The 13,663-nt window shown below is 37.7% G+C and overlaps 3 protein-coding genes across 5 annotated transcripts in view; 2 read left to right on the top strand and 1 right to left on the bottom strand.

The window, feature by feature from the left end:
• Positions 1 to 172: 172 nt before the first annotated feature.
• LOC127945013 (SUZ domain-containing protein 1) lies at positions 173 to 5,619 on the bottom strand. Its single transcript, XM_052541501.1, has 4 exons — positions 5,454 to 5,619; positions 4,054 to 4,103; positions 3,684 to 3,953; positions 173 to 1,883 (listed from the first exon to the last, which is right to left on the bottom strand). Exons 1-4 carry the CDS (start codon positions 5,502 to 5,504, stop codon positions 1,769 to 1,771), a joined length of 486 nt encoding a protein of 161 aa, XP_052397461.1. The 5' UTR covers positions 5,505 to 5,619; the 3' UTR covers positions 173 to 1,768.
• Positions 5,620 to 7,115: 1,496 nt separating this feature from the next.
• On the top strand, positions 7,116 to 11,470 carry LOC127945011 (transmembrane protein 82). Its single transcript, XM_052541499.1, has 7 exons — positions 7,116 to 7,322; positions 7,439 to 7,525; positions 7,750 to 7,822; positions 7,957 to 8,134; positions 8,231 to 8,648; positions 8,900 to 9,081; positions 9,195 to 11,470. The coding sequence occupies exons 2-7, from the start codon at positions 7,441 to 7,443 to the stop codon at positions 9,276 to 9,278; spliced, it is 1,020 nt and encodes a 339-aa protein (XP_052397459.1). The 5' UTR covers positions 7,116 to 7,322; positions 7,439 to 7,440; the 3' UTR covers positions 9,279 to 11,470.
• Positions 11,471 to 11,506: 36 nt separating this feature from the next.
• Positions 11,507 to 13,663, top strand: part of LOC127945008 (msx2-interacting protein) — a 29,316-nt gene continuing 27,159 nt past the window's right edge. The window contains exon 1 of one of the 3 annotated variants that reach the window (XM_052541490.1): positions 11,507 to 11,778. In XM_052541490.1, coding sequence (XP_052397450.1) covers positions 11,696 to 11,778 — 83 coding nt within the window. In that variant the 5' untranslated portion in view covers positions 11,507 to 11,695. The other 2 variants (XM_052541491.1, XM_052541492.1) reach the window with 2 other exon arrangements.

Below are 13,663 nucleotides of genomic sequence, written 5' to 3'. Positions count from 1 at the left end.
AATAACATGATCTTAGGATTTTTTATTAAATGCTTCCTTTAAACAATTTTGACATAGAGCGGTTACTGGAAGGACTAGTTTGCATCATGTGTCTGCAAACCAAGGATGCCATTAGAAGTGAAAGTAAGAAAATTCCCCATTTCAAATCATTGAAAGAACTGAAACAATTAAATTATTTAAAAAGTCTTTATTAAATGGGCATTTTGAAAAGTATTTACAGACAGATTTCCGTGTTCTCAGGCAGACTGTGACAAACCCGTCTGGTCTGATTGGTTACAGCACAATGGGTGAACAATGACATGTCAGATTAAAGGGTATTTCTATAAACTGCATGAGGCAGAGGTATCACTCATGGATAGCACAAGAGAGTAAGGTTTAGGAAGAAAATTTAAAAAAAGCAAAAAAAAACAGGGAGTTACAGTCAAGAAAGGTAGTATGGCTCTTCATGTAGACACTGTATTGCGAGAGCCTAAGCAACTAGGTCAACTTAACACTCTATTAAAGTTGCGTTGTTAAGTGCGGTGTGACACACTTTTCTCTTAGGTTTTAATAAATGTTAAATAATCTCTTATAGGATATTCTGTAATCCAGTCATGGAGGTGTTTCTCAAATGATCTTGAAGCCATACTTCATGTAAGCTAAACATTGCACCATAATTCAGTTAGAAACCTATCCACTGATACACAACTTCATTCATCCGCTCTTATTTCCTCACAACAACCTGAGTTCCTACATGCGTTAAAAAAAAATAAAAAAAATACGAGAGAAAGAAAAGATAAATGGCCAACAGCAGATTTGATGAGAAAGTGGGGTGAGAGGAGCTAGCGAAATGATTTCTCCCCCCACCCCCCTTTCTTCTTTCCAGCACAAGGAATATTAACACAAGTCATCTTTCCACTCGATTTCACTTTCAACGCAGAGCTCTAAAAATGACAACCTTTTTAAATCATATGAAAGGCATAGAAGCGGTTTAAAAATGTGATTTACTGCACTCATTTAATACTCTACTAGTTCTTTTCTTATTCTTACTTTATGTAGAAATCAAGACAGTCAGAGGAAGACCCATGAGTAAAACAACATTAAAAAAAAAGAGAAGAGAGAGAAAGATAACCGTAAACAATAAAGAACTTAAAGTCAGTTTGAGTTTCCACAACATACCCTAACTGTTTCTTACCCATTTAAAAACATATGGAAATAAGCAGACCCTGCCGGTAATAACCAAAATTAAAATAAAAGACAAACACTAGCAATACAAAAAGCTTGAGAAAAGAGTGTGGAAGGGAGGTCTGGATAATTAGTGATATTTCTAGAATTATTGCTGAAGGAAGCTGGTGCCTCAAAACATCCTTTTAAAGGTTCTAGCACATCCAGCGCTTGTTTTCTTCCGTTTCAAATGTTTCTTCAGAGGACTTGACTTGACAGGCTGGCTGACACGAGGAAGGGACAATAGTTCTGCAGTTTGTTTCATTTCTCTCTATATATTCGTTTTGATTTTGGCGGGTGGGGGCTGGACATCACAGTGAGCAGTGTCCGGATGCGAGGTCCTCATCACAGTGTAAAAGCGGGGAACGTTCCCCATTCGCTCCTCTGGATCGTGTTTCTTTCCCCAGTTACATTCCACACATGCCGTGCTGGATTCAAGAGGGTTTCGTACTTACTTGAAAAACATCCCACATCCTAAATATTGATTTAAAAAAATTTGAATTTCAACAGTATTCTGGGAGACCCACTGTAGCCTCTCCTTTTCTCCCAGGAAAGGCTGCTATTCCTATCTGCGCTGGTGGTGAAAGCCTTGTGTACCATCTGGACCTGCTGGCTGTCGAACCACGTGGTTTCCTGAACGGTTTTCCTCTGAAAGTGTATGGCTGCTTCCACGTGGGGATCTGATTGAGGATAGACAATATGTAAAATACACAATCAAAAATATACTGAGCATTTTAACATTTTAAAAGCAGCCGTTTGTAAATAACAAAATGCCCTGAGCCTTGGTTCTAGAAGTCTCCACAGAGTTTTCTTAAAGGGGACATCGTTTGCATATAAATGTGTCTTAGCAGCGTGTGGACACAAGCATACTAAAATCATAAAAACCATTCACTGCTTTTTTTTCATCCCCAAAAAACCCTACCCACTCTCAATTATCAAGTCGTTTCGATTATCAGTCTCCGCCCACAATCACTGATGGACCCCGTATTAGCATATTCCTCCAGTTGTACATTGTCCCCCATTTTCTCTGTGCTGGAGCAGCTATAGCGACGACGATGTCAAATAAGCAATGCAGGGTTTTTTTGTAGTTGGATGTAAAAGTTAACTTGGAGTCAATCTTCATTTTCTCCTAACATGAGAACCACTGAGGACACGGTGCATTAGTTTTGTTACACAAAAACAGAAGAGAGGGGTGGACTGAGCAGTAGCTCATTATCATTTAAAGAGAACAGAGTTGTTTTTGATGGGGTAAAAAAGGGTGTAGTTTTACATGACCACTGAGGAATTTTGAGCAAAGTTTTTTGCAGATATTTCATGAAGACCCTAAAGAATCATACCAACTTGTGGAAAACGGACCATTCACACAGTACATGTTATTGCTTTGAAAAATGTGAGATGTGGGCAGTGGACTCGGGAAAAAATGCGGGGTCAAGAGAGGAGTTCTTTAAAGGCTGAACTTATTTTAACTGGAAAAGTAGCACAGTAGAATTAAAAAATGCATCCTATCTAATCCAGCCTGAAGCCATGAACAAAACAAATCAGCTCTGCAACAAATTACAACTTTAATAACTCTGATAAAAATATGTGAAAATTGTCCACAATTCTTTGAATGAATTAACTATATTACATTTAAATAAATGTATGCCTTTAACAGAAGCTTTTATCCAAAGCGACTTACAGTGCATTCAGGCTAACAGTTTTTACCATACATGTGCTAATAATGTTAATATAACATGTGCGAACTATATGCAATGAAACACTGTCAAATTTGTTACCGATTTAGAAAAAAGCTTATGGGAAGTATGAACAACACATTTTGCTAAAAATTATACATACACTACCATTCAAAAGTTTGGGGTCAGTAAGATTTAATGTTTTTAAATTGATTAAATAATGTAATAGTATTATAAAACAGTAATATAGTAATAATTAAATATTACAATTTGAAATCACTTTTCTCTTTTAAAAAATTTATTACTCCAATGGCGAAGCTGAATTTCCAACAGTCATTACTCCAGTGTCTTCAGCGTCACATGATCCTTCAGAAATCATTCTAATACGCTGAATTGCTGCTCAAGAAACATTTCTTATTATCATTGTCGAAAAACAGTTGTACTAAATATTTTTGGGGAAACCATTCATTCTTTCAGGAATCTTTGATGAATATTAAGTTCAAAAGATTAGTATCTATTGGAAATAGAAAACTTTTGTTACATTATAAAATCTTTACGGTCACTTTTGATCAATTTAATAATATTATGCTAAATAAGCACTCTATATCAAGGATCTTCCCATAATCCACAACATAAATCGAAGTTGTTGACTCAGCTATTATGATGCTCACTTATGGTCTTCTACAGTAGCTTATTTAGCTCAGTCTCAGAGCACATGGAAAAGTTTATACAATATCATACAAAAAATACATATTTAACTTCCAGAACCATGAGAGTTTTGCTCTAATGAGCGTGTCAGTATTTTACCGGTCTGAATTGGGTCTCTCCTGTGGCGTGTCATCAGGAGTAGCACTGCCAAGGATTCTCTTCCTGGCCTCTGCATATTCTGCCTCTCGCTGAGCTAAGGATTTGACTTGTGGGGAAGGTCGAGTCTGCGTCACAGATGATCCTAAAGATCCATTACTGGAGGGTCGCTTTAAAATACGAATCTGAGGTGGGGGTGCTGCGGGGAGGGAGTCATCCTGGATGACGATGGCTGTTCTCATCGGAGAACGGCTCGAACTGCCACTTGAAAGTCTGGAAGAGCATCCAAAAAAAAAAAAAAAAATGATTAAGAGTAAAACAAGCTACACTGAGCAAAATATGGACTCAAAAACTAAAGGATGAGCAGACACACCTTTCTTTCTGACTGATTCGAAGCTTTTCCTCTAGTCTTCTTTCCATTTCCTAAGTCAAACACAAAAACATGAACACTTCTACTAGAAGAAGATCTCATAACATCTTACCTTATTAAACAGTACAGGCAGGCCACTTCAAAGAGCCCCTGAAGCAGCAGCACGTTTTCAGTTTCACAAAGTTATTTATATATCCTCAGTGCAGTGGCTAAATTAATGACAAGGCCGAATTACAGAGTGCTGCTTGAGTAGGTAGACAATTTTATGAGGCTTTTCTAAACAGAGACTTTAGGGAAACATTGAAATGTGTTTACAGAGCCTAATGGCTGGGGGCTTGACTTCACTGCCAGACAAATACTGACATCAACTCTTTATGTCTCAACGTTTTAAAAGAGCTCAATATTTGAAAGCAACCATGGTACACGGTAACATTCTGCGTGATCGCGCTCTCTCTATATATGCTACTAAATGTTAATTCCAGTCACGTATTGAGAGAAATGTCAATGAAAGTGAATGGGGACTGAGACTGGATATTGCCTCTTCGCAGTACGGACGAAAAAGGGCCAGAAATGCGAGTAGACGACAGCTTCTTTTTTAATTGAGTGAGAAATTATTGTAAATGTATCTACAAAACAATGTTAACTTAGCCCTCATGAGATCCACACATATGCACGATACGAAAGTTGTGACAAGAACGGGGCTTATTGAGATAAACCTTCCATTTGTAATCTGAATCACTACAAATACTTAACTAAATTGAGATATGCCGATTTGCAAATACATTGTTCCACAGTATCATTGACAACAGACCCCAGGACAAATTGAGAACTTGTGAAACCGCCTGTTGACTGTCTGAATGCAGACTCTCCCACTTCGATACTCCGCTGCTTTGAATTCGTATTTCCGCATCAAATAAACTCATAAAATTCTACACATCAAAAACACACAGACCCTTCTCTACGACATCCAACTGGTCTCGGCCGATTCGGCAGCCAGCTATGTTTTTTTATGCGGTGGCAAAGAAAGATTTTTTATTATTCATCTGAAGTTGCCCCTGCTAACTAGTTAGCAGACAGTTTTATTTTATTAACTTTACGTCAATATTGCTTAGAACACAAATTGTTTTACGCGACGCACGAACGCGTCACTTCACCAATTGCCATTTTCAAAATCTCCTCTAGTTTACATACTGGTTTAAATTAAGAAATATCCCACAACATCTGATATGGGACCAGTTTCCCTTTAACTGCGGCCTACCGCACAACTCTAAATATACAGGCGTGACTAGCGCGCTAGCATGAGGCCGGTGGAATGAATCAGAATAATGCTCCACGCGAGGCTATCTACGTTGAAAATACTGTTTGTAGAAGACAGAAGAAATGCGCAGCTGTCGCATATTTACCCCACTGTCGGCAGCCTCTTCCCAGCTCTCGGCGACCTCCTCATCATCCATGTTTCCACTCTTGGCTAACTAGGGGCTTCCCTCAGTCCACACGCTAACGCACATTTTCCCTCTACAGCGTCAATGAGCCGCTTAGAGTTACACAGTAGCGCCATCTGCTGCAGGGAGGATAGAGTTACACAAATGCTAAGAATAATAAAACAGTGTTTACACAGGTAATAGGAATAATAAAAAAAGTACTAGTTTAACAACAAAAGGCAGATCACGTGCACGGGCTGCTACACTCCAGGTTTCTCAAAGTATCAACTTACAAATAAAAAACAGCGGATAATGGTTGCAAGGTTAGAAAGTTAGATTTCATGGGCTGTATTGAAAAATATGCTACTATGTGAATGCATATTAATTTTTCCATAGGTTACATAGCTATATGGCCCATAAACAAAAAGACACTGTGGTTTCATATTATCATTTTGACCCAATGAATCTTCAGCGAGCCTGGCCCTTTGCCACAATAACAGGAAAAGTCATGCATTCTGCAGTTGAAAGATACTGTTGACCACAGCAATTGCCTTGTTTTGTGTAAAATGTGAATGCACTTAATTATGATCTTGAATGAACTCCTAATGACTAATCATTTTTTAGTGAATTGGGGATCCTGGTATGACCGCGTTAAAGGATACTGGAGGGAAAGGCATAACAAGAGAATCCTTTACATATTCTATGAAGACATGGTCAATCAGCTTTCATTAAAACATTACATATTATTTTCTTATTATAGAATTAGTTCAGCCAAAAAAAAATATACATATGTATAAATATATAGAGATGAGTTTGTTTCTTCATTGGAACAGATTTGGAGAAATGTAGCATTAGCCTGCTTTATTTGCTCACCTTTGGATCCTCTGCAGTGAATGCATGCTGTCAGAATGAGAATCCAATCAGATGATAAAAAATCACAATAATCCACAAGTATAAGTAATCCACAAGATGCATGTTTGTAAAAAAAGAAAGAAAAATTAATCAAAAAACATTTTGAACTACAAACTTCTGCTACTGTCTAAAATATGAGTACTCTGTACATACTATTGCTTTCTCCGGTTAAAAGTTATCTTGTCTGAATCAGGAGAAAAATATGCACATATAAAACATTTTTTACAAATGAAAAAAAAAAAAAAACTTTTTAACTGGAAGCGCTGAGAAACATGTTATGATTAATTTAAATTGGATTTCTATTCTTTTGCAGAATTTAAATTGATTTTATTTTATAGATGAGGATGGTGTCTAGAAGAAACAAATAATGGCTGATTGTCCTATTCCAATACGGTTCACAATATGAAAGACTGAAATGGAGTGTGTCTGTTTTCTAGTCCAGAAAAGATAATTACAATTTTCTAAATAATTTCTAAACTATTTAATCCCATATATGTTTCTATTTTGCCTCATAAAATACATTGTAATGTTGGGCAACAAACTGTACAATAGATGTACTACTCTGGATGAGTGGTAACTGTTGACTGTTCAAAGCTCTTGAATGCAGTGTAACGTTCAAGCCCCCTTATAAAATCTCTGGAGAGTACACATAATATTTGAACGAAAATGAAAATAATCCCCAGCAGAGGGCAGAATTTAATGTTTCTTTATTTCATATTTTTACCATTTTGAATCAGGAACAGGCCTCCGAAATAATTATGAAAATACATTAATGGATTAATATTGTGTGGCTGTAGAGAAACAAATCATACAGTTGTAAAAGCTGATCAAGGACTAAATGACCTTTGAGACTTTGCTACCAAACCTCCAACTCTAATATCTTGATAAAGGTTAAACGTGAGTGAAGATCGCAAACGCAACTGAAAATAACAAAACAAGGTCAGTAATACTTTTGATTTAAGATTTCAAATTTTCTTTTCTTTTGTGTGTGGCCAATTAGACCAGTGTCTATGTAAGCTAATCACTGGCGCACTAAACAATTTCTCACTACATAGGCATGTTGTCCTTCATTTCCCGGTTTGTGCCAAGTGTTCCTTCTTGTCTAACACTAAGTGCTCTTCCTCTACATAGCGTTTTACAAGGTGAGTAATTAAATTATAGTTCTGTCACAAATTTCCAATAATAAAGGCGTTCATTCAATATAATTCTGATAATATATTTATTAACTTATTCACACACACACACACACACACACACACACACACACACACACACACACACACACACACACACACACACACACACACACACACACACACATATATATATATATATATATATGTCCTCTGTTGTATGTTAATCACAGGGCTTGTGGGTGCTTGTGGAATCTGGGTTCTTCGTAACCTTTTAAAAACTTACTTGTATGTTGAGGCACAGAGGTTAGTTATACTTCATGTTCTATGTTGTTTAACTCATGCTTTATGGCTGGATATAGTAGATATTTAATATTATATAATATTTAAATAATAAGATGACAGTTTTTGTACATTTCTCTTGTCTGTCTTTTAAGTAGTATCACAGATCATGAAACAGACATTAAACGAAGGAACAGACTAAATGGCGGACTAAAAGAGAAAATCCAGTTCTGGATCCTAACTGTGGTTCTTTCTGTTGTGGGCTCTCGTGTTGCATCACTAATAGTTTTAGAGTTCTCCCTTAGAGCCATTTCAGCACGGATCACAGGAGGATCAGTACGAGCATAAGTGATTTATGACATTTAATAGATTTGTGCATGACAACTCGTTATCATTCTAGATAAAATGTTCTTGTTCTTTTTTTTTTTTTAGGACTCAATAATGGACCCATTGTTACTGCTGATTATCCAGTGCCAGTTCTCCTTGGGCTGCGCACTAACCTGCAGCCTAAATTTCCTCCATGAGGGGGCACCGCAAGGCTGGCTAAGCCTTCTCCTTGCAGTTGGACTGAGCTGGTTCTTGGCAAACAGGTGCAGCAGAGTATGGCGACATGTTAATACAATGTACCCAATACACAGTTCACAGCGCTATTGTGGACTTTGTATTGGACTATTAACCACTGGCACTTCTATATTAGCCTGGCTCTGCGTTGCCCTAATTATAACTTTTAGTGTATCTGGAATTGCTGCCATATCAAACATAAACCAGCACTTTCTATCAACCACTGAAGCTCTGAAATTTTGGACCCCACTCACAATCTGCTACACTCTTCTGGTTGTGAGCATGAATGGTAAGACAATCAAATGGCAACACTTAATAGTTTAACCACTTTTCTTTTCACTGGAATTCAAAAGCACAGCATTTATTTAAAATTGTATATATATATATATATATATATATATATATATATATATATATATATGTATGTGTGTGTGTGTAAATATAAATATATATAAACAACATTTTAACAATATTTTAAATTACATGTCAACACTGGCCATCATTTCTAATCTAATCATAAGTATATAATCAATCTTTCAGAGGATCGACATCAACCGCCCGGCCAACAGATTCTCAATACAGTCTTTGTGCGCCTGGGTGGGCTTTTTGTGTTACTGATTACAGTGGGCAGCTGGTCAGATGTGCTCCATGTTCTAATCTGCTTCATTGGTGAAGCTGTGTGCCTGTTACCGTCTCAAGACCTTTTGGAAGCCATATATCAGGTTAGAACTAATAATTAATTGCATTTGCTGATCTCTTCATCTGATCCTCAAGGCATCAATTAGCTAACTAAGATTATGTGCATAAAATGTAACCACATACTGTATTTTCACAGCATGTCACCTATGTGTCTAAAGGCCCGTTAAAAAGCCACAGAAAACGGGAGGAACAAGGGACATTGGAAAGGAAACTGGAATAGGCTTGGATGAAAACAAACTTGACTTATGTATAAGCCTATTTATATACTGTACACACACACATTCTCTTCAAAATACAATCTAGGTCGTAAACATAATCCCATGAGGGTCTGTTGTTTGTCTGAAAAATTCACATTTTAGTAAAGATTATTAATATTTAAAGTCCATTTAGCTTTACTCCAGTTGCATTTTAGTACTGCCTGAAAAATCTTATGAATAGCTTCCATTATAATAAATATAACTATTCAGTGCAATGAATTGCATTCCCTCTATACCTAAATACTTTTTTTTAATCAAATATATAATTAGAGAACTTAACGAGATTAAATTAAATTTCATTTCTTGCCACAAACGATATTTATTCTGATTATCTAGCCTATGCCTTGAATAGGTACAGATAGTTGTATTTGCTAGGGTCACCCAGGCATTATAATAAAGGTAACTAATACAACAAAAACAGCTCAAAGAAGCAATTACACTCACTAAATAAATGCGTGTTGTCTTGTAACATTTTTGAGCCCTTAGAAGCCTCCAAGTGCTAAAGAGGTTATACTAAACTTGAACCCAAAATAGCTCCACTGGAAACAAAATGGCCGTGGCGCTGTTATTTCTTTTGTTGTGTTTTTTTTTCCTACACTAGGTTATGCTCAAAATGGCGTCATATTTCAAAGAACATTCTTTCAATAACTGGCGCCAAAAATTAACATCTGAACATTCACGAACATCGAGTGTGTGGTCTGTTTGTGACGCGGGCATGCAATCTGCAAGTGTTTAATTCTCCACGGTGAGGCTGTTCCAGGGTGTTTTAAAGCGCTCCAACACACAAGCTCAAACCATTTCTCTCAAACGCATTCCACATTCTGTCGCTGTTTTGTTTATAATCCCGTTGTTTCCTCTGTCGAATAAACACATTATAATTATTTTTTTTTTTTTAGCAATTTAGCAGTAAATGTCTTCATGTCCTTAGAAGTTTGCCACACCGTCTTGTGGTGCTTGGAAACAGGAAGAAGAAAAGAATATTGTTGTCCAAGTATCCAGGGGATTCATTTATTGTATAACATGCAACAATATTGTTTAGGCCTAACGTGCGCGTTTGTATTTCCAACGTGCAACCAATCCCAAATCCACTGTCAAAGAATTACATTTTATTAGTTCTACTCCATAAATATTAAGGATTTAGGCAGATCCAGAAAGTCCATGCAATTCCAGTGAAGCCTCAAGACTGAATCTGAAGATTATGTGGCTTGCTCAAGATCCAGTTTGAGAACCAGCTCCACCTCAGTACAAGTTCCAGAATTTTCTGCCAGTCTGAGGGTTTGTAATTGCTCTTTGTCAAAACTCTATGTGGGCGTGTAAAGCGCACGCGCCATTCATCCATTGCAGTCCCTGTTTTGCCGCATTCTAGCGCATGCGTACATCAGATCTCACGCCTCGTGCATAGTTGGAAAACTGTCAAATGTTTGTTTTAATAAGGAAATGTTATATGATTGGACATTATATTTGGGTGTTTCTTCAGTACAGCATTTGATTGCAACAAGGTGATTAATCATCGCCTTTATTTACATTTTGGACAGTTGATCCTTTTATGTAAACAGGCTGTACTCATTAATTATTAAGCTTACATTCTACGCGATGCTTGTCTTTTCAGTAACTAATCACGCTAAAGGCATCGTTCTCGTTGTAGTTAAGACTGGGAGATGTCCGACCACTAATATCCCACAGATACAGATTAAACTATTATTATCATCATGAGAGAATCAAGTTGAATAAGTTATTTCTTCTAAATACACTACTCCACTACAGAGGACCTCGCCATGTCTTTGGTTTTGACTTGTAGATCGTATATCAAACAGACAGTCCCCACCTGGATTTTGGGAAAACAAATGGATGTGCAAACGTATACAAAGCAGCAGTAACTTACTGAAACTAATAATACTGTCAACACCGTCCAGCCACTGACTCGCAGATAAAAAGTTTGCGGTAAACCACAAGTCTCATACATTTACAACCCACGATAACGATTAACTTGCATTTTAAAGACACATTCTACAAATAGGCTGTCAAATTTCAAACTAAAGCAAATGAAACCAAGTCTGACTTTTACATTGCAAGTGTACACAGGGCATTTATCCAATAAATGAATGTTTGTATATTTCAAAGTGATTTACAATAAAATATGTCATGTCCGATTTTATCCATGTGGAATTCCGAGTGCTTATTGCATATGCGCGATCTCGTCATGAACCGGAGCGCGCTCCTCGACAGCAAGGTTCAGGCTCTCGTAGTCAACACAGCTTTCAAGTGCAAGCGGGTCCAATCGTAGTGTCGAGTCAGAGGAACTACTTGCCCCACCACACTCAGTCAGTCGGATTTAACTCTGTAAAATCTTCTGTATGATCGGGGGACACCAAAACGCAGTATGGTCCGGGAAACCAGACATTTATGGGTGGGGAATTTACCAGAAAACGTACGAGAGGAAAAGATTATCGAGCACTTCAAACGGTAAGTGACGATTTGCCGAGACAACATCCAGCAATGTGCTTCCTTCAAGTGTTTTGGGGGGAAACAATAGCAGCACACCGGTGCAGAGTTAAACAGCTTAAATGTGTGCTACAACTTTCGCAGCGACGCTGCTATGGAGTTGGCTTGTTTTGGCTCACTTAACGTACGCTGGCTAGTGAGTTAGCTTTCGAGAGTCGCAGTCGTCGCTAGGTTGCTAATTAGCACGGAGGGTCGCATACAAGCGCATTACTTGTAGCTGCATAACTATTGGCTTCGTCTTGCTTTTTAAAATTTGCAACCCAGATGTTAGTAGCACATCTTAAAGGTAGTAACGTTTATTGATCGATGGTTGAAAAAAAAAATACTGCGAGCGAGTTGAATGGGTTAAATGGTGTCTGTACTACTGAAGGCATTACAGTGGGTGTTGTTTTGAGCTTCCTCGGCTCAGATGTCATGAATGTCAGGCGAGCGCTGACCGTCAGTGGCTGCGTCCACAAGAAGTCAAACAATAGCAGTGTGGGGATACTTTCAAGACCAGTTTATGTTTGAAAATGTGCCAACCTGCAAATTAACGTGGCATTATATAAACTTGGCGACGGTTCCTATTACTGCACCAATTACGACGTTTAAGTTGTCAGCCAGAAGTTTGTGTATGAATGGCGGTGAGGTGAAATGTTTTGTTTAGCATGGCAGCAAGATGTGATCTTTAGTGTTAAAAGAAACCTCTAGAGTTCAAAACCATCCATATCTACACGTTATACCCTCATATCTGAGGGGGTGTTATGCCCATTTCTGACCTGTATGGATTCAGGTAATGCAAGGTGTCGTTTTTCAATGAATTCACTCATAAGTTACAACCTGGCTTCGGTTGGAAGGCGTAACTAAATCAGAATAGCACGGTTTGTTGGAGCTAAATGGTGCGAGTCTGTCTTCATCTGAAACAGCGTGGTGAGATTTTTCCCTCAGTAGTGACATCGCAGTATCGTGTATTACACGTCGAACACATTTGACTTCGTATCGTCCCAAAACATTAACTATATCGCACAGTTCTCTATAAAATGTTGGATTTTTACATACATCCAGCTTTATCCGCATTCATATACATGCAGTATGGCCAAGTAAAGCGAAACTGCATTGCAAGTATCAACTACATGATTGTTTGCAAAATGTAAACTATATAATCGCCCAGCTCCGTGCGACGAATACATGAAGGTATTATAAACATTAACGTTATATTCTTCTGTAAAGCTGCTTTAAAACCATGCAAATTGCAAAAAGCGCTATACATATAAGATTTACTTGACCAAAGGCTGTATAACGACGTTAGTGACCACACATGCATAATCTGTTACGTGTTTGTACAAATAGTCAAAACACACAGATGTAGTCTTTGAAAAAAAATGCAGGTGTGATCGAACTCATCACAATGGTGTTTTTGTTAGGTTGTATAACTAGTTTGTATTGTGCTGGAGATTTCCAAGCTGAAGTTAATGAACATAACACTGAATAGCAAGATATTACTTTGCGAGTCGAACCCGCATATGAGATTTGTGTAAATAATTTATTCATCTACCAACCGCTTTGTTGTCTCAACGGCAGGCTTTTGTTCTATTTAGCTCTGAATTGTGGTAATGACGGTCAGCCCCTTGAACGGGAACTAAATAAATCGCGCTCACGCTCAATTGTGACGGAATATTAAAGGAGAAATTGTTTTTTGTTGTATAAAGGAAATACATGCAGATCTATTATGCTTCTATGTAAATAAATGCAACATTTAAGTACCCCGAAGTGATTTGTGCACGGTGACTGTCAGAGCTCAGGTCAGTGCTGCAGAGGTACTTCTTGAAGATGGGGGACGCGAGAATGAATAAGCAGTGTGAATAGG

This window comes from Carassius gibelio, chromosome A23 (assembly GCF_023724105.1).
Source record: "Carassius gibelio isolate Cgi1373 ecotype wild population from Czech Republic chromosome A23, carGib1.2-hapl.c, whole genome shotgun sequence".
Lineage (NCBI taxonomy): Eukaryota > Metazoa > Chordata > Actinopteri > Cypriniformes > Cyprinidae > Carassius > Carassius gibelio.
The sequence above is the reverse complement of the archived record's forward strand: the minus strand, read 5'-3'. Positions and strand labels throughout refer to the sequence as shown.